At 35.5% G+C, this 21,386-nt stretch overlaps 3 protein-coding genes across 3 annotated transcripts; all 3 read right to left on the bottom strand.

Moving 5' to 3' along the window:
* Nucleotides 1-1,176: 1,176 nt before the first annotated feature.
* LOC145570044 (tropinone reductase homolog At2g29360-like) lies at nt 1,177-5,499 on the bottom strand. The gene is made up of 10 exons (XM_081629029.1): nt 5,340-5,499; nt 5,024-5,231; nt 4,568-4,784; nt 4,235-4,341; nt 3,812-3,966; nt 2,914-2,967; nt 2,576-2,783; nt 2,113-2,329; nt 1,785-1,891; nt 1,177-1,547 (listed from the first exon to the last, which is right to left on the bottom strand). Exons 1-10 carry the CDS (start codon nt 5,426-5,428, stop codon nt 1,359-1,361), a joined length of 1,551 nt encoding a protein of 516 aa, XP_081485155.1. The 5' UTR covers nt 5,429-5,499; the 3' UTR covers nt 1,177-1,358.
* Nucleotides 5,500-6,265: 766 nt separating this feature from the next.
* Nucleotides 6,266-14,807, bottom strand: LOC145570043 (uncharacterized). The gene is made up of 10 exons (XM_081629028.1): nt 14,434-14,807; nt 14,090-14,297; nt 12,512-12,728; nt 12,312-12,418; nt 11,759-11,913; nt 8,785-8,853; nt 8,311-8,518; nt 7,988-8,204; nt 7,621-7,727; nt 6,266-6,661 (listed from the first exon to the last, which is right to left on the bottom strand). Exons 1-10 carry the CDS (start codon nt 14,691-14,693, stop codon nt 6,473-6,475), a joined length of 1,737 nt encoding a protein of 578 aa, XP_081485154.1. The 5' UTR covers nt 14,694-14,807; the 3' UTR covers nt 6,266-6,472.
* Nucleotides 14,808-17,291: 2,484 nt separating this feature from the next.
* On the bottom strand, nt 17,292-20,412 carry LOC145570042 (protein PLASTID TRANSCRIPTIONALLY ACTIVE 16, chloroplastic-like). The gene is made up of 5 exons (XM_081629027.1): nt 19,839-20,412; nt 19,104-19,553; nt 18,920-18,988; nt 18,181-18,239; nt 17,292-18,086 (listed from the first exon to the last, which is right to left on the bottom strand). Exons 1-5 carry the CDS (start codon nt 20,283-20,285, stop codon nt 17,543-17,545), a joined length of 1,569 nt encoding a protein of 522 aa, XP_081485153.1. The 5' UTR covers nt 20,286-20,412; the 3' UTR covers nt 17,292-17,542.
* Nucleotides 20,413-21,386: the final 974 nt, after the last annotated feature.

The following is a 21,386-nucleotide window of genomic DNA, read 5'->3' as shown; positions in this document are numbered from 1 at the left end:
CCTTAAGGATACCCATCATGCCCATTGTGACTCAAGCTGTTGAAAATTTGACAAATCATGACAAGTTAATAAGTTATCACAATATGAGGTTTGTCCGACAAACAAATTTCTATTATACATGGGATCCTAAGTCCGATGAGGGTGGCTATTGTAAGAATTCTGTACACACTTGTAATATACTTACAATAATATACACTTAGGAACCATAATCACAATCAAACCCAAACCCAAACCCAATTTTCAAATTTAATAAAAAAAAAAGGTAGTTTGGTATGGCTCAAATAATTAATGAATAAAAACCTATTTTTCCTCAAAGGTTAGGCCAATAATTGGTAGTTACAGTTTGGCACCTGATTGATCTGATTAATTAAACTTTCATTAAAATTTTCTTTTTGGTGAATGTCAACTCATTTGTTGCAAACGTGAGATATAGTTGAACGACTTCTTGTACATGGGAGGTTTAGTAAAATGTTATGAATAAACTATAGTCAGACAGTATTAAAATGATGTATACTTGTACTTCGTATAATTTAAGATACAAAGTAGATCCTTAATTGTCACATTTGGTAAACTTTAATCACATATTTACTCCAATAACAAGGTTATTATATTGAAGTGAAATTTTAAGCTATGATTGGACTGCTTAGGCTAATTTAATTAAAAGGTTGTTATTTAATTTGTTAGTAGAATTATTGTTAGAAGAAATAAATAATGGAATTTCCTCACTTAGCTATGAGTGTACGATTCCTAGAGCTGGGAATAAAATAAATAACATTTACTTGACCCCTGTTTATTTATAAAAAAAATTATAATTTGTAATACTTTTGCTTATTATACACCTTAAAATATACTTACAAAAAGTATACGAGTATAAATGTTAAACAAGTACAAAGTACTAATCAAAGAAAAGACAAAACCGAATTTTTTGAGGGAATTTATCTAGTAATGTAGAATTTTAAACATGGTTAAGTTTATAGTACGGAGCATTATAATTTATAATGAAAATACGGAGTATAACATAATACAATTTTTTTGTATTCTGTATATCGGTATATGATATGAATTAAAACATAGAGTACTTTAATGAAGTGACATTTACAAAGTAAATATCCATGATATGATAGGATTAATAAGTTTAGTTAAGAATTCATGGCTAACAAGATAGTGAAATTCAAATGAAGAGAAACAAAATATTCATACTGAGGTTCATTGATATAAATAAAGAGTTGGGATAATGTGACAATCAAATTTGTCCCCAGAGACTGCATGTCTACATGACTACGTACAACTTATTGAAGGCTTGACGAAGATACTGATTCGCTACTTAAAAATCATGGATCCGAACCAATGCAAGTTGTCTAGCAAAAAGTTGGGTTGTAGCCATTGACAGTAAAACCTCCATCAACACAAATGGTCTGGCCAGTAATGTAAGAAGCAGCAGGCATGCATAAGAATGCCACTAAGGCAGACACCTCTTCCGTCTCCCCTGTTCTTCCAAGAGGAGTTCTTCCTAATACTCCTTCCAAATATTTTTTGTCATTAAGGGTCTGCAACATTTCAGAAAAAAGGATGGCAAACCAATACTTGTGTTCAGATTTTGTTAGTATAGGCGCACAATCATGCACCCACGATATCTAAGGTTCAACTTTGAGCATTAATATCTTTAAATCCATTTTGACCAAAAGTTTACAACAATAGAAACGACGCGAGCAGTTGAAGTAAACCTTCAATAACATTCAAACAAAGCTAATTGAATGGAATACAATATTTAGTTATGGCATTACCTCTTCAGTAAGAGGGGTACGGATGTACCAAGGTGCAACAGAATTGATTCTGATATTATCCTTTGCCCACTCACATGCTAAATTCTTTGCTAATTGGTTCATTGCTCCTGTCAAAAAAGTACACCATAAACATTACTTCAAACTCATATAATTCATATTGAACTAAATTAAAAGTAATGAATAAAAGAAACATTTAAACTTTTCATAATCAGTTGTCTTAGCCATTGCTTTTCATCAAATGTTTATAAGGCCAATTGCTATAATTTGAGAACTTTACGATTGCCTATGACTATTTCTTGTACATAATTTGATGGAGTCTGATTTACACCTTTTGATGTGCCGTAAAGTGAGCCAACATCAACAGCTACAACGCCAGCAACAGAAGACATGAGAATGATGCTGCCAAAACCCGATGCCTTGAGAAGAGGATAGGCAAGCTGGCATATATGGTAAGTTGATTCAAGGTTGGTGCTCATTATAGCTGCATAATCCTCCGCTGTGAAATCTGCTGTTGGCTTCTTTAGGTATGTCCCAACATTGCTTACCTACATAGGATTTAACCAAAAACAACAAGTTTCTAGTAAAAACAAATCAATGAAAAAGAAAACAAAAGGCCAATAATCTGTCCTTTTCTAGTAGATGTGGCCAATGGACCAGGCTAGATCAGTCTCGACATGGACTGGTGAAGGCGGTAGATGGGAACGAGTGCTTATGCTCCATTCAACTTTCATTATAAGAAATACAGGAGCGTTGCACAAATGAATAAATGAGAGCTAAGAATATACACTAACCAGGATATTTAGTTTGCCATTGAACTCAGAGGAGATAGTTTCCATGAGCTTTTCTCTCTGGGATCGAGATGTAACATCACAAACAGAACAGCTGACTTGAAAGCCTTTGGCCTCCCAATCACGTTTGCAAGCTTCGAGTTCAGACTCGTTTCTAGCACATGTATGAACCTTAGCCCCTAGCCCTGCTAGCTCTTCCACAACTGCATGTCTGCAATCAAAATAAAAAAAAAAAAAAAAGAATTTTTCTCAGTATAATACCAACATGAGCATGCTTGTATGAATACTCAAAATCAGCAAGTTTATGATATTAATGAAGGAAAAGGGAACAGAAAGAAAACCCGATTCCTTTAGAGCCTCCGGTAACAAGAGCAGTCATGCCAGTAAGAGACCATCGTTTGTTTCTGCAACTGCTACCGGAGTCAGACATCAGATAATCCCTCCGCAGTTCTGCTAATGGAAAATTATGAAGAGTTTGAATGTCTTTTATCTTTCACCACTACACTAGTAGCAATTCAGAAAATATATGTTCTTATATGCTAAGATGCCTTCATTATAGAAAAGTCAATATTGGCACGCTGGTTATAGATGATAAGGCCTTTGTGGCTGTGGGAACTTCCGTTTGGATTTGTGGGAGCTTCAATTTGGAATTTTCATCCCCCGTTTTCTGACGTCATTATTTCCATCATTCATAGCTACTCGGTGAACATATAGAGCTCGAAATCAAACTAGTATCATGTTTCATTAGGTATTAATGAACTTGAAGTCTAACAAAATCATGTCAATAAGGACATAAGACCTCTAGTGAAAAATGATAATCTTTGAGGGAATTTTTTTTGCAATAAACGATGCTACGGAGGATAACTTAATACAAGACTTCGTATATAATATGGAGTAGTAGAACGATGTAACATTTATAATGAAGTACATAGCAGCATTATTAGATAAGATATGACTAGTAAGTTCAGGTAAGAATTCTGGCTAATAAGATTAAGACAAAATTTATCAGTGAATTTAGATGAAGAGAAACAACTTATTCATATCAAGAGGAGGTTCATCAGAGTGAAATTGAAATAGATGAAGAGTCGGGATAATGTGACAATAATATTGTTCCAAGGGAGTACATGATTACATACAACTTCTTAGAACAAGCTTGAAGCTCCTGAGTTGTCTCTACTAATAATTCAGGAATCCAAGCCAGTTATCTAGCCAATTGTCGCGTTGTAGCCATTGACAGTAAAACCTCCATCAACACAAATGGTCTGGCCAGTAATGTAAGAAGCAGCAGGCATGCATAGAAATGCCACTAAGGCAGACACCTCTTCCATCTCCCCTGTCCTTCCAAGAGGAGTTCTTTCTATTACTCCTTGTAAATATTTTTTGTCATTAAGAGCCTGCCACATTTCAGAAAAAAAAGGATGACAAACTAATACAGTTTTATTCAGATTTTGTTAGTATAGGCAATCAGGCACCCATGATAACTACGCCTGAACTTTGAACAATGACCCCCCAAGATCGGAGCAATAGTACTCCCTTTGTCTCTAAATTGTAGTCCTATAATTTCAGTAAGTCACTGATGCTGAGGCAACCAGTTATATGTAGATAGAAAGAGTAAGAGATCTTATTCTATAAATGGAATATAGTATAATGTAATGCCATTACCTCTTCCACAAGAGGGGTACGAATGTACCAAGGTGCAACAGAATTGATTCTGATATTATCCTTTGCCCACTCACATGCTAAGCTCTTTGCTAGTTGATTCAGTGCTCCTGTCAATACACCATAATATTACAACACACTCATATAAGTCATACAAAGTATTTAACTGAAGTAAAAGTAAATAATACAAGAATCGTCTAAACTTTTCATAATCAATTGGCTTAGCCTTTGCTTTTCATCAATTGTTTAAAAGACAAACTGCTATTATTTGAGAGCTTTATTTACAACTGCCTGTCACTATTTCTCATACATAATGTGATGAGGTTCGATAAATACCTTTTGATGCGCTGCCAAGTGAGCCAGTATCGACAACCACAACTCCAGCAACGGAAGTTATGAGAATGATGCTGCCAAACCCTGATTCCTTGAGTATAGGATGGGCAAGCTGGCATATATGGTATGTTGATTCAAGGTTGGTGCTCATTATAGCTGTATAATCTTCTGCTGTATAGTTTGTTGTTGGCTTCTTTAGGTAAGTCCCGACATTGTTCACCTACATAGGATGTGACCAAATACAACATACTTCTAGTAATAACAAAACATTGAAAAAGAAGCAGAGGGCAAATCTGTTATTTTCTAGCTGTGGGCATGTGGCCAATGGACCAGGCTAGATCAGGCTCGGCATGGACTGGTGAAGGCGGTGGATTGGAGCACATGCTTACTCTACTTCCAAATTTCAATGTGAGATATACAGGAGCATTTCACAAATGAGATCTAAGAATACTAACTAACCAGGATATTAAGCTTGCCATTGAACTCGGAGGAGACAGTTTCCATGAGCTTTTCTCTCTGGGATCGAGATGTCACATCACAAACAGAATAACTGACTTGAAAGCCTTTTGTTTCCCAATCACGTTTGCAAGCTTCGAGTTCAGACTCGTTTCTAGCACATGTATGGACCTTTGTACCTAGTCCTGCTAGTTCTTCCACAACTGCATGTCTGCAATCAAAATGAGCAAAAAAAAAAAAATTCTTTAGTACCAACTTGAGCATGCACGTATGAGCAAGCAACGGTAATAATGAAGGAAAAAAGGAACAGAGAGAAAACCCGATTCCTTTAGAGCCCCCGGTAACAAGAGCAGTCATGCCAGTAAGAGACCATCTTTTATTTCTGCAACTGCTACCGGATTCAGACATCAGATCACCCTTCTGCAGTTCTGCTAATGCAAAATTACAGTCCGAATTTTTTAATCCTTCACCACTACATTACTAGCACCTCAGCAAATATATGTTCTTTTATGCTAAGATGCCTTCAATATAGATGATAAGTCCTTTGTGGCTGTCAGAGCTTCAAATTGGATTTTTTGTTCTCCCCTTATCTGACAATGTCGTTATTTCTATCTTCGATAGCTATTCAATGAACAGTTCGAGCTCAACATCATTTTTCACGTTTTATTAGGTATAAATGAAGTTGAAGTACAACAAAGTGTTGTGAATAAGGACATAAGACTGTTCTGATTGTTTACAGTTTGATTTATATACGCTCATAAATAATACAATAGCTTGAATTCTATCCTTTTCAATAGATTGCTACTTAAATCTATTTGGTGAATTGTTAGATTTTAACTTCACCATTTTTCATTTGTTTTTATATATGCTCATAAACTTATACTAGTCCATAACATCACATAATAATGCGAACCTTGGAAACAAACGAGCTCATTAAGTTCAGCAAGTTATGAATGAGGGAGGCTCATTTGTGAAGTCTACTCGATGAATGAACGAGCCAAAGGCAAGCCAATTCCAAATGCACTCAATCCTAAACAAACTGAACTAGAAAAGAAAAATAAATAAATAAATAAATAAATAAATCTCGCCTCGACACTAAAGCTCGGTCTCAGCCGAGCGATATGCTTCAGCAATAGTAAGTAATACTTTTTTCTTGCAGACAAGTAGGTAATACTTAATTAACCATACTGCAAAACATAATATAGTTTCCTATGCACAATTAGAGGAAGAACAAAAAGACGCAACATATTAGTATGATACAAATTATATCTTCAAGTTTTCAACAAAGTTCAGCAAGCATAATGATAATTTATTGTAATTCCATACAAGTATTTGTCATAATTCCATACATAGCGTGCACGTTTTGATTGAAAAATAAACAGTGATTAGTTTATCACCATAGCTTTTATTACATAATTGAATTTTAAAGAAAGCTTATCACCATAGCTTTTATTACATATGGGTGGAAGTATAGCCACTGATTGTAAAACCTCCATCAACACAAATGGTCTGGCCAGTAATATAAGACGCGGCTGGCATGCATAGGAATGCCACCAACGACGATGATTCTTCCAGCTCTCCTATTCTTCCAAGAGGAGTTCTTCTTTCAACTCCTTCCAAGAATTCTTTGTTACTAAGTACCTGCCACCAATCCCAAGCCCAGTGTGAGGAATTGGGCTAACTTTATCCTAGAGCTAAGGGTTAACACATTATGGATTTTCAGTGCTAAGTAAACAATTTACAATAGGTACGTTTCTCTGTTTTATGACTTTATCTCAAATATTAAGCAATTTCATGATTACAAATTTACTAGTATGAAATTATTATTATTATTATTATTACTCTCAGAAATCAATATGCGGGTTGTAAGAAATTCTAGGAGATATTTGATGTAAAAAGACACAAGTTCAAGCTACGTGATAAACACTTTCCTAATAGTTATTTATCGACTCTTTTTGGAACAATTGATTTACACGATAAGCATAAAACTATTGGGATACAATGAAAACCAATTAGTTATGCTTGTTTTTACAAAACTAATTTAACAAAGTTTGAGAGGAAATGTGTTTGTTTCACTCTAAGAAAATTACTACAGTTTTTCTCTCAAAGTAACCAAGAAGATTTGAATAAATTTTATTTATATCCATCACATGTCATATATATAGTAATATAAAATAACAATCAGTTAATATCCAAATAGATATGACTGCTCACAAAGCAACTGTCCAAAACGCTGAAACGGTTCGTCTGCCTGATTGCCTGCCCCGGCCAGGTGCGCAACAAACTTAGGAAAATCGTAATGATTGCTTGATCAAACGTTGTATCCTAACATTGTTCCTCATTTTTTGCTTTGAATTAACACTAAGCATATCCATTAAACTAATCCTCCTCAACGCTAGTATAGTTAAACTTCATATATGAATATATGATACATAAGCTCCATCTATTCCATAAGTGTTCCAACATAAATATTTAATGGATAACGCTACACACATGTGAGTGGTGTGAGGTGTGACTACCCCCCATAACCCACTTCAAGGAGAGGCATTGGAGTAACAATAGATTTTGTGCAATATGAAATTATCAAGTTATGTTGTTACCTTTTCAGTAAGAGGGGTACGGATGAACCATGGTGCAACAGAATTGGTCCTGATATTGTCCTTTGCCCACTCACATGCCAAGTACTTTGCTAGTTGGTTCATAGCTCCTGCCAAGAGTATACATAGATATATCACACATATTTATCCAATTAAAATCAAAGGATTTCTGATTCAACTGGATATTTGATCATCATTTCCCTTGGCTTTTTCCAGATCAAATGCTAGGAGTTTTGAAGAGCACAGGGTACACCAAATCAAGTATATTTTGTTTTTTTGTATGTCATTGTCAACCACAGTTAAAAAAATCATCGAAGTTTAGGATTCATGTTTTGTGCTTTTATATAATGTGCCACAGTTTAATTAATACCTTTGGTAGTGCCGAAAAGGGAGCCAACTTCGGCAGCCACAACACCAGCAACGGAAGATATGAAGATAATGTTTCCAGACCCAGATGCTTTGAGAAATGGGTGAGCAAGTTGGCTTAAATGGTAAGTTGATTCAAGGTTGGTGGCCATTACAGTTGCATAGTCTTCAGTGGTGACCTGTTCTGTTGGCTTTTGTATGAAAGTCCCAGCGTTGTTGACCTATTTAGATTTCACCAAAAATAAATACCAACTATTAGTGAAACCAAGAAACAACTCTCTGTTGAACATCTTGGATATAGGTTAATACCCATTATTACATACTAACCAAAATATTGAGCTTGCCATTGAACTTGGAGGAGACAATCTCCATCAGTTTCTCTCTCTGTGTTTGAGATGTTACATCACAGACAGAACAACTGACTTGAAAGCCTTTAGTCTCCCAACTGCGTTTGCATGATTCAAGTTCATCCTCATTTCTAGCACATGTATGAACCCTTGCCCCAAAGCTAGCCAGTTCTTCAACAACTGCATGCCTGCAAGATGAGAGCAGAAATTTAATCAAAAACTCACCTACATATCATAAGACATGTCAGTTACACTTCTAGATTTAACTAGAGAGATAATGAACATATAAAACAACATATTTGAAACATATATTTTGTGAAGTAGGACAATCACTGTGAAACAAAGGGAATATTAAATTATTAATACATTGATACCGAATTGTGCATGCATGAATCAAATTAGCAAGCTCTCAAATTAATACAAAGATAGAAGGAAAAGGGGGGCAAGGAGTAACCCAATTCCTTTAGTGCCCCCAGTGACAAGGGCAGTCATGCCAATAAGAGACCATTGTTTATCAATGCAGCTGCTACCAGATTCAGACATCATCCTACGTATTACACTGGATCTAAACTCCGAATAATGTATTTTGTACCGCCATACTACTAGCACTTCTATTATATACTACTCCGCACAGAAGTGAAATTGACAGATCCTGTCTACTGCAGTTGATAATAAGGCCATGTGGCTGCAGGAGCTGCTTTAGATTTTACATTAATGGTAGCTGTTGAAAAACCAGCCAATGAAATCGTGCACGCTACTTTTGACAGGTTGCCTCAAGTAGAAACTTAGAAAGTGCTATAACATACAAGTTTGAACTTTGGTGCTTCTTGTAACTTGCATAAGCATATAACCTTCAATCAGAGATCGTGCACACTACTTTTGACAGGTTGCTTCCAGTAGAAACTTAGAAAGTGATATAACATACTATTTTGAATTTTGGTGCTCCTTGTAACTTGTACAAGCATATAATCCTCAATCATTAACTCCAGTCCAAAAAGACAAGAGGTATCATCCATCATTTGATTAAATTTGGCAAAAGTATACAGCCAAAGCCACCATACCTCATAAAATTGGTCAAGGAGCTATCCTATACCGAAGAACACAGAGATCCAAATATTTTTCTGTTGTGTTCATGTGCGGGTGTGCATGCAGAGTATGTAATTACTGTAATGCATGCATTTTAATAGAATAAAATCAAATGAGTATCATAACACAGTTAAATCCAAACAAAATTCAAGTTAGTATCCAGTCCCAACTCAAGACTCGAAAGTGAAAATTTTCCAAGATGGCTAAATATTATCTTTGGATGAAAAAAGACTACTTTACTAATTACATGGTTTAGTTATAAAACAGAATCAAAAGTTTCCAAACAAAGCTTTACACTAAAGATATATGCATTGAATGATAGAAAGTAAAATATATATAACAAAGTACATGTACAATAGAAACTGATTAAATTGCTTAGAGAAAGAATTATCATTCATTGTGAGAGAACGCATGATAATTGAAGGGAAAATAGCATTCAACCTAATAGGCAGATTGAACTTAATGAACAGGTCATAAAGTTGGACAAGATATAAATCAATCTTTCAGATTGTCATGAGCTGAACTAACAGAAGACCATAATCCAACGTGGTTAGCAGGATTTTCTTGGCAAGTAAACAATAACTTCACTATAAACACAGACTCTAACCAATAGCTTGAGTAACATCGTCAAGGTCTGGAAACACATCTTCACTCTTAAAAGATATTCCAAGTCTTTACGGAGCAGTGTAATAGGAGTGAGCAAATCCTTTTGACAGAAATCTCGAATCATATATACTTCTTTTCTCTTTCTCCTCTGAAAAATATTTGTCACATGGCCTTAGCTTCTACTTTGTCCTCTCTAATCCAAACACAATGTCCCCTTGATTGGTAACTCTGCATTCTGTAAGCAGAACTAAAGATCTTATAGCTTCATTCACACATATACATGTATATAAATGACTATCTGGATGAAAACACCTACATAGACCAAGGGTTCATATTTCATCCAACATTCAATCATCAGGAACCATCTTAAGAGCTTCATTCACATTTTTTTCCAGTTAATATGCAACAAGAAATATGACGACAAGATCAACCTAACGTTGATCACTTGATCCTGCTGATGGTGGGGTATGAACAGTGGAGAAGTTGTTTCAAGTAGAAAGGTGGAACCATATTCCTGAAGGAAAAAAGTTTAACTTCTGCATCTTTCATTTGAAAAGTAATACTCACTCTCAGAGTCACAGAGCTACCTTACCTCAAAATTAACTTATAAAGTTAAGAATTGATAAATTTTACCTATTTACCCCTCTGATCACAATGTTCTTTCCGCTTCAGTGTTAATCATCTTGTTTACTCGGCAATTTTACCACAACTTTGCTACCAGTCTTTCCTCGAATAACAAAATAACTGTTCAATAAATGGTGTTATGCTGTCAAATATATTTTATGAAACTTTCTCTCCATTTATTTGAAATTTGTACTGAATTGATGACATTCAATCCTTAATGCAATTTCAAATGCAGCAGATAACCCTTGCCATGTTCTTATTCACAAATGCTTTTACGTGGTATTTCTATGACTTAGCTCAAGTTTGTATCATTTTGTTTAGATGAGAGCTTAATATACTAAGTATAAACAAGAGGAGGCTGCAAGGGGCTCAGGGTAAGCCAGAGGTAGAAACTAATTTAATTTAGGGCAGAGTGTTTGTCCGTGTTCAGCCTAAAGGGGTTGCCGTCAGGAATGCACTCAACAATTTTCTTTCACTAAATGTGACTAATTTACTAGGCTTCCTAACATAGAAAAGTGACTTTTATTCTGCCAAGATCATACCTAAGATTAATATCAAATATAATGCAAAACCCTAATTTCGATACAAAATGTAGTCCGAAATAATGAACAAGCCGTGAGAGCACAAACAATCGATGAACAAGCAGTGAGAGAACGAACAATTCGTTGTCTGACACGTGAATAAAATTTACTAAAGTCAAAGAAAGGATCTAAAAATACGTGTCGAGATGCCAAGTAACCCCAGCATGTGTTTCAAGCATAGATGAAGACAGACAATATAAAAGATGCCAGACAAAGGTTGCACAATCGTCAATAACACTTTCTCAGCATCTACTTTCACTTTTTCATTCTATCAATCTCTGTATTCACATACCAACATCGCCTCACAGTTCATGGTTGTTATTAGAACTTAAATCAAAAGTAGGAAGTTTCCATTAGTTAAGGGGCAGCAAGGTAGTCGCAGAGGAAATAGAGTGAACAGAAAAGCTATGCTAATATTAATTTAACAAGAAGGCATAAAAGAGGCAAAGACACAATTACACATAATTTAACAGAGGAAGTGAGCTTACTAGCTATTGGAAATCAAATCTGGGATAGAAACCATTGATAGACATTCCACCATCGACACAAATAATTTGACCAGTAATGTAAGCAGATGCAGGGAGGCAGAGGAAGGCAACCAAAGATGAGACTTCTATTGGATCTCCAAGACGACAAAGTGGTGTACGAGAATAAACTTCTTCAAGATACTCTTCATTGCTTAAAACCTGAAAATATTAAAATATAAAGCAGAATAAATGTTAAACTAACCCCTAACTAACCCCTTACTATTATATAGCTCAATAACCCTACTCTGTCATCCATTAACTGGCAGGTCATAGGCTCATAGCAAGCATTTGAATTTAATTGTTTTGTAACACAAACCCTATTTTTGCATATTATAAAATTGCACAAAGGATTATATTACATATGATAGACAAAAATCCTACAGTGCTACTTGAAAAATCTTTACATTTGGATTTTGATTTTATGAAGTGATGATTAAAACGAACATCAACAACACTAACATTATCAGCCAGAATGCTTAGGCTCACTGGCAAAAATATTGATCCAGAAAGAAGAAAAAGCACAGAGTACAAACAGTAACTAAGGAAGTTATAATTACCTTTTCTACCATGGTGGTTTTGATATACCAAGGAGCAACAGCATTGCTCCTAATATTGTCTTTTGCCCATTCACAAGCCAAATTTCGAGTAAGTTGATTAATTGCTCCTACAAACCAAAATAGTTCAAATGCAGACTTATTGACATGTACTTCTTGAGGAGTTACATAACAGGTCACACAAACAATAATCACTTGATCACCTTTAGTTGCTCCTTGAAGAGCCATTGATTTCAAGGAAACAAAACCAGAGACAGAAGAGACAAACACAATACTTCCACAGGCAGAAGCTTTTAGGAGGGGATGACCCAGCTGGCTCAAATGGAAAACAGACTCAAAATTTGTAGTCATCAATGTCGAATATTCTTGAGGAGTTAAGTGAACAATTGGTTTCCGTATATTTGTCCCAACATTGTTGACCTGCAAACACAAGTGATCAGAAACAAGCTATTTTCAGTGTCACCTGAGAGGAAGATCAATCAGAAAACAGGGAAAAAAATACACGGTGTAAATAATTCTTGATTCAAGACAAACAGAAGGTTAATTACTCATTCATTCAGTGACCAAACATTCTCTTAAACAATGAGATAAGAGATAGGTCAGAAGCACAACAATTTCAAAAGACCTAATTCAACTGGTTATGTACTCCCTAGTCCACCGTTTCTTATCACTTTACAGAGAGAAAAAAGAATTTAAAATATGTGTCCCACTTTTTTTAAAACTATAACCCAATCATTTTTTATATATAGAAACATCCAAAAAGAAAAATGTGACAACTGATAAAGCACAGGAGGAGTTATAAAAGCAGGAGAAAAATTGAGGTAGATTCACCCAGCAAACTACCTTATAGATGTGAGGTAAGAGCATCATCAAGGTTCGCTTACAGCCTCCACCCTCCCTCTCTATGTCCCTAGCCTATCTGTCCCATCTAATATATAAAAAGATGCTTCCTCATTCTATCCTTTGTCTTATCTTGGCCGAGGAATATCAATCAATCAATCAAAGCCTTAATCCTAACTCTTGGATAAATTTCATCAAAATCATGCTCTAATAGCAAGTTCAGATTAGCATAAACAAGTGGAAAGAACAAAGCCTCTGATGATTGTCATGTCACAGCAGCTCCCCATATCAAAGGCAAGTCCAGAGCAACAAACTTAGTCAGTCAGCTCATTACATTGAGTTAATCAGAAAAAAGATCAATACTTATCCAATACTGGCCACTTATAGTAGATGGGTAGTTAAAGTAGATTCGAGTTTGCCATATTTATACATTTTTCTCCTCCAGTCGAATCTCTATATAGATACTTAATTTACTTATATAACAAGGTTCTGTATGATAACAAACTAACATACACTGAACCCTCTGCAGTTACAGAAAACCCGAGCTGAAATTACTTACAAAACAAAGTAATCAAACTAATATCATTATCTTCCCACACCTACAATTGGGGAAGGAGAAGCTCCATTACCACAAACTTCTCCAATTTCTGTATAAGTTTAGACACCTCTTAGAACAGAAATATACACAATCATTACACCATCATTATCACATGATATTAGCCTATAAAGCAAGTCAAAATCATATGATTTATTTACGAAAATGTCATTTGATAAACAAAATTTGTTTATCACTGAGATAAACTTGTATTCTGAAAATCAACCAACACAACGCAAAGTAGTTAAACCCTGAAACGTTGCAAGGAACTATCAACACTACTCCAAATTAATCAAATTAATACTCAAAAACAACAAAATAAGATCAAAGTTAGACATTGACTTACAAGAATGTTAAGCTTGCCATTAAAAACAGAAGAAACAGTATCCATAAGCTTCTCCCTTTGCTCCCAAGAACAAATATCACAAACTGACCCACTAACATTAAGCCCTTGATTTTCCCAATTTTTCAAGCAATTTTGAAGCTCCAATTCATTTCTAGCACAAGTATGCACAATTGCTCCAAAACCCACCAATTCTTCGACAACTGCATGCCTAAACAAAATCCCAGATACCCTTTAAGTTAATTCATAAGAAGTCAAATACCACATTTCACATAAAAATCACATCTTTTTTAATATTGGAATTGTAATTACAAAAGGGCTGAATGAATTTAGAGAGAATGACAAACCCAATTCCACGAGTGCCGCCGGTGACTAAAGCCGTCATTCCATGAAGAGACCATCGATTATCTTTCCTGCTTGTGGGTGTGCTTTGATTGTTGTTGCTGCTGCTGTTAATTGAGGAAGCAATTGTTGAGTGAATTTTTGGGTGATTCTTCGAGGGAATTTTGGGGGTTAACCATGAAATTCTGGGTAAACAAGATGGGTTTTGGAAAGTTGCAGCGAAATGAAATGAATTTGAGGTGGGATTAACAATGCTGATATTCATTTTGGAGGATTTAACCAAACCCGTAGATCTGCAAATGTAACTTAGAGACAAAAATGTAGAGCTTGAACTCTTGGTTAGGTAGAGTTTGCTCTCTTTGTAGTGCAGCTCAGCTCAATTTTGTTTTGGAAAAATACAATTAAATATCTCAATTTGCTCAAATTACTTTAAATAATCTTAATTTTCGATTATTCTATAATAATCTCAACTTTCACCTGTATTTTCTTTCTTTAATCCCAAATTGGTCAACAAAAGTCAATGACCTGATATTCTAGGTCACCCGACACTAGCTTTGGTGATTTATAGATTTGAAAAAATATACTACCTCCGTTAAATATTATGTACAAGTTTGGGGTATTATTTGTGAGATATAAAATATTCCAACGTTGCACATAACATTTAACGGAGGTAATAGTCACGTGGGATCTTACTCAATTTATACTTTTATAATATCAAACTAGTTTTTGGCCCGAGCGATGCCCGAGTTATTTTGTATATAAAAAATTATAACAAAATAAAGTGAAATAGTGGTGGTTTTATAAAAATAATATCATTTTTTAAATTTTATAAATATAATTGAACATCAAAATTCATTATTTAATATGCAGTAATCTAAATGTTACATCAGTTTGTTTTAATTGTTAAAGGGGTTTTTTTTATTAATCAGCTGTGATAATAAATTTCTTCAAGTAAATAAATTTTGTGGTAAAAAGAAAAAACTTGTGAAGTTGTTATGCATTTTTGGGTTACATATTTTAATTAACACCTATATGAATTATGGTTGAGTAAGTGAAAGAAATGAAAATAAATTTGTAATCATCCGATTTCCTAAAAAAAAATATTGTTAAAATATCCACATATAATTAAGTTCACAATTATAATTTTAGAATTTATAAACATAAATAACTCTTTTTAATACAACTTTGTTATCATATAAGATGTGTCATTGGAGTGGTGGTCAAAGTTCAATTTTAATGAATATAAGGTTATGGCTTATGGGTTCAAATATTAATGCTAACAAATAATAAATTTTTATGAGGAAACGTCGGTAATTAATAATAGTTGGTGACATGACAACACGTAGCAAAATTGGCAACACATGGCAAGATTACAATTCTTGCCATGAGTTTTAATATATATATTGATTGATATTGATTTTTATAATTTTACACATTGGTAATTAAAGTTATTAACGATTGAAATAATGCATTGGCAAGCGTGAAAAGAGAAGTGTTCAAGTATTAAGAAATAGAGGAAGTATGTAATAAATTCAAGGAAATTTTCACTTTTGGTACCATACAAAAGTAAGTTTGTTAAAAATTGCTACCATTTAACGGAATCCGTTAGGGGTTCCGTTAAGTTTATTTTTTTTTTTAAAAAAATAATAATAAAATAAAAAATTTTAAAAAAACCCAACCACCCTTAAAACCAGCCTAGCCCCTCTCGTTAGCCACCATCCCCCCCCCCCCCCGGTCGGCGCTGATGACCCCATCCCACTCCCTTTCCCCCACAAACGCAGCCCAAACCCGTTTAGGGTGGTTTTAGTGTGGTGGTTTAGGGTTAAGGGTGGCCGAAAAGGTAAAGGCGGGTCGATTCGTTGGGGTTTGGAGGAAGATCGATCAAAGTGTTGCAGAAGAGTGGTCGGGGCAGCAAGAAGGGGAAAAGGGAGGGGGTTGGGCCGAGTTGGTGGGGGAAAGGGAGTAGGATAGGGTCGCCGGCAGGCGGGAGGCTGGCTAACAGGAGGGGCTGGGCTGGTTTTAAGGGTGGTTGGGTTTTTATTTTAAAAAAAAAATTTAATTTTTTTTTTTTTGGTGGCTGACGGGGAGGCAATTAGGGTGGCTGAGGGAGTGGAGGCCGGAAGGTGATAGTGAGGGTGGCTGGATCTCACTAACGAAATTACTAACTGAAAGTGTTAAGTGGTAGCAATTTTTAACAAACTTGCTTCTATATGGTAGCAAAATAAAATAAAAATTTTCTCCGGTAGCAAAAGTGAAATGCATGCGTTTTGCTGGTAGCAAAAGTGAAAATTTCCTAAATTCAATAAAATTAATTTTAGTTCAGTAAAAATCGGTAATTTAAAGGGGAATTGTGATAAAGAATCAGTAAAAATAATTTAAATTCAGTAAAATTAAACAAGGAATTGTGATGTTTATGCAAAATCAAGAGAGAAAATCTAATTGTAAGATTTGTGGAAAATGTGTAGAGAGAAAATTTATCATTAACTAATGGCGAATTATAAATTTCAAAGCTGGACGATTGGTTAATTGGTAACTGAGTAAATAAAAGTAAATTTAGAGTTTGCATCAAAAAGAGTTGTTAAATGGTCTCTTAAGGCTTAAAAAGTCATTTAAAACTACAAGCAAATATGTTGCAATCGTAGAGACTATTAATCGACAAATTCACTTGAAATCAGAAAACTGTCCCTGAATTTGTGTTTGGGTAGTGTGTAAGAAGCTTCAAGTTTGCCACAACATCAAAATTCAACACAAAGCAAAGGCAACTCCTAAGATCGAGTAGCTCCTTTTTCGGGTATTAGCTATGCTTTAGAATTGATGTAGTAAGCTAGTAACTGGTTTATTACAAAATAAAAATTTAAATCTATGTAATAATTTGATTTCCTGACTCTTCTCATTCAATTTTCAAGCAAATAAACTTCGGCTAAAGAAAGGAGGGGGAGATGTAATACATATACAGCATGAAACATATCTTTAGATGACAGATACATACTTCACTGGAATAACAGGAAACCTGAACTTGGAACCATACATATACAAGAAACCAGGACTTAGGAACATAATGCACCAGAAGTATTGCTACTCTGAATGGTTGGACCAGAAAAATCATGGCAACCATCAAACATCGTCGACATAGATAGTTTCTTGCTTGAACAGACCACCCAATATGTTCCTTACTTCCTTCTTCGTCTCTTTACTAATAGGTTTTTCCTCTGCAGGTGTTGGTTTTGCTTTTGGTCTAGATCTTTGCTTCGGAGTACTTTGTTTGGTCACGGCTTTTTGTGTGGGTAACTTCTGGGCCTTTGCTTGTCCTCTCACAGTAGCAACCTGAACTTTGGGAAGCTCGATATTAGATGATTTTACTGCACTGGAAAGCTGTGACCCAATTTGGTCCCAGGAAATTCCTGAGCCAATGTCTTTAGCTCTAGTTAATAAGTTATCCAATGAGGTTCCTGCTTTATCTGCCTTCTCTTTAGCTTCCTCAGCTAAATTAGCAGCTCGTGCTTCTTGCTCTGCCAGCTTTTTCACTTCTTCTTCGAGCAGTTTCTTAGCCTCAGCTGCTTCCTGGGCTTGCTCAGCAGCTTTTATAGCTTCTTCTTCTGCTTTAGCTCTTGCAACTGCTTCTGCATATTCTTTCCTTCTATTGTCCTCTGGGATGGCACTGAAATCCAATAGTTTTTAGCATATGTGTTGTTTTGGTGGAACAAAATGGGCCAAGTTAGACTGCTTGTTCGTAGTGCAAAATGTAATAATACCTGAAAAGTTCGTCTAAAGTCTTTAATGGGGCTGATGGATCCGCATACACGTTCACCACCTGAAAATGTTACATAGCAAGGAAGAAAATATTCAGCTTTTCATAGGATAGATATATAACTCTCCTTGAATGTCTAGAGGGAAAATATTTGGACAAAAACTACATCTTGAACTCCAGATAAGCATGTATTCACAGGTGAAAAGTCCTGCGTTGGAGAAGGAACAACCAAACAAGAACAGAACCACAACCCTCCATTCCTAGGCATTCCAAACCCAATTTTGAACACACTTGAAATTTAACAAATGGAATCTTGAATTCCCAGAATTTATATAAATTGACTGTGAAAAGAATACATTTCTCTAGGTTAGAAATCTGTGGTCATCAGCAGACTAATTCTTGGTCCTGAGCATATTACTACGCATTTGGCATCATATGTTAATGTGATTCAACTGGTGCAAAGTGGCCTTTGGCAGTCTTCTCTAATCTTGTTGGTTGATTTTAAAATGCAAAACTGGTCTCAATAATATATCAACTGATTCCAATTTGTGGATCACTACATTTCAGAACAAGCACCTTAAAATGTGTCTGACCTATACATGTGAAGTCCAAGAAATATTAACTTGACTATAATGCTCGTATGATCAAATACACATGCTGGTTTCAACTTGGCATTAAACCATGTTATAGGCAATTTTACCATGTTTAAATATCATTGTGATATGTGTAGAATGTCAACCTACCTTATCTTCGGCTACTGCTGTATTTGAGAAAAGACCTGCCACCAGAGTAGCCATCTGTGACCTTGCTACCTGTACAAGTAAGGACTAAAGATTAGAACCACCAAAAAACAGGACAGCTCCATAAACATACAGAAAGTAGCCATTTTTTTAAAAAAAAAACATTTGTGCGCATACATTACATTACTTTGTAGTCGTTTGTGCCAGCACTCCCCTCTGTGGCCACAGCAACATTGTAAGAACTCTCGGGGGAAAAATCCTCAGTAAATGTCGTCCTGAGGAACGTGTATCTGACATCAGTCTGGATGACTCTCTCCAAGAACTCAGAAATAGTCAATGGCTGAGATTTTGAGAAAAGGTTGTTGAAAAAGGAGGAGATTCCATCCAGTACATTGTTGGTTGTTGCAACTGGTGAAGTATCATAGATGATCGCCAAGTGGCCCACACCGGCGAGTTGAGCTGCTTCAACCACCTGTAGAGCATCTGATGTGGTGACCTCTTTGTTGGGGCCATTCTCAGAAGAACCAATTGTAACTACCACCTTGCTTGCATTCCCTATTGCTTTCGCAATTGATTCTGCATCGTTGAACGTGGATTCAACAGCATTCAAGCGTTTCAGTTCTTCCTTTGATATAATCTGCCAACTATTCAAATGTAAGTAAACAACATACCAACCACAAATGACATTGTAAAGTTTTTTCTTCCTCCCTTCTAATGCAAAATCACAGCATATCATGGCTTCTAAGTTTTAACTTCTTATAACCCTGCTTTCCTATTTACAAAGCATTGATCTCCAACTCTAACATTAACATCATCTATTTCTTTTTAAACACAAATATAAAAGTAGCGCGCACAATCATAAATCTCTCAATCACCAAAAAAAATAAAGTAAAAAAGAAAAAACAGTTAGAAGATAAACCACCTTATAGTCTGAGGCAAACCGAGCCAATTCTTGTGCAGCACCAAGGTCTGGCACCCCAGCGCGAACCTTAAAACCCTCTCGCAATAGCTTCTGAGCAATGCGTGCACCCGCCTGCCCGGTGGCGCCCACAACGAAAACAGTCCCAGCATCCTTCTGCCTACCAGGGCCCACCAAGCCAGAAGAATTATTGACAACCGGAATTAGTGACTTGACATCAACTGCAGATATCTTACTCCAGTCAAACTGAAAGGGATTATTGTTTTTAACTTGGCCATCATCCTCGGAAGATGCATCATCATCACCCGACTGTTTTCTTAGTCGAAACGACGAAAAAGGCCCGGCGTTCTTAGCAAAGACAGTAAGCTGCTTTGGTTTCTTGGAAACCAGCAGCCTAGAATGAGGTGTAGTGGTTAGCAGAAATGAATTGGAAGGGACAGTATGAGCCATAGGATTTGCCAAAAAAAAATAAATTAAGGCTTAGTTAGTTTAGAAATCTTTGTGATCTTAGTTTGTGATCCATTCATTAACATTAGTTTCAATTCTGTAAGTTTGTGTAATGTGCAGTACACGGGCAGAAGAAAGAAGACAATCCATCTGCTTATCTTTACCCAATTAACATCAGCCACGCAAACACTATCTACAATATAAAGATGACCACTAAGTTTTCAGATAGCGCCCCTATATGGGTAAGGGAATAAGGATAATTTTGACAAGTCTCAATCCATTTTTATAACCAGTCAATGCAGATATTTACAGAGTAATAAAATTTGTACAATTTTTTTAGAGAGCCGAAAGAGCAATGATATTAACCGGAATAAATTCAACTCTTAAATATCACCTTACACGACTTTACTGATTACCCGAGTTAACCATAATTAGTGACTATAATTTCTTTTTTCAATCATTGTTGGAAATCTAAATCACTTTAATATTAGGAAAGAGCTTATTGATATTAAATTGCTCTACAAACACCACATTATCCTAATTTATATTATTAGGCAGAGTCATGCCATTAGCCTCGTGCGTTGGCAAACAAGAAATATAGCAAGGTACAACGGAAAAAAAAAATAGGAAACGTATTGTTTATGTTATAAACTTGAGGGAAGTATTGATGGAAGAATGGAAGTACGAGAGTGTATTGCTGTCAACTGTCAAGGATTTTGCCTTAGTTACTTTACTCAAGCTTGCTGAATCACAAGTCCATAAAAAGGGAAAAGGAGAGACTAAAAGCAATATGGGCAAACGCGGATCCAAACTTCCAAAGAGTTCACCAAACTTGTTTTATTTATCAGACTGAGATCAACCAGTGTAGCGTGTATGCTTCACTGAAGTCGTAGAGACCTTTTTGGGCACAGTTGAGATTAAAGGCTTGAATGAGTTTGATAGAGTAATCGACATAGTAGGAAGCTGTTACAGCGGACTTACAAAGTTACAAGACAAGGATGAAAAGAGATTATTATAATTATAACATTAGAATAAGAAGAAAAAAAATTCAAAGTAATTCTCAAACTAGTCAAATTTTGCAAACTCGTAATATGCAGAGCAGGG

The sequence above is a fragment of the Chenopodium album genome, chromosome 12 (genome assembly GCF_948465745.1).
Source record: "Chenopodium album chromosome 12, dcCheAlbu1.1, whole genome shotgun sequence".
Taxonomy (NCBI): Eukaryota; Viridiplantae; Streptophyta; class Magnoliopsida; order Caryophyllales; family Amaranthaceae; genus Chenopodium; species Chenopodium album.
Note: the sequence above shows the minus strand (reverse complement) of the source record. Positions and strands in the feature narration are given on the sequence as shown.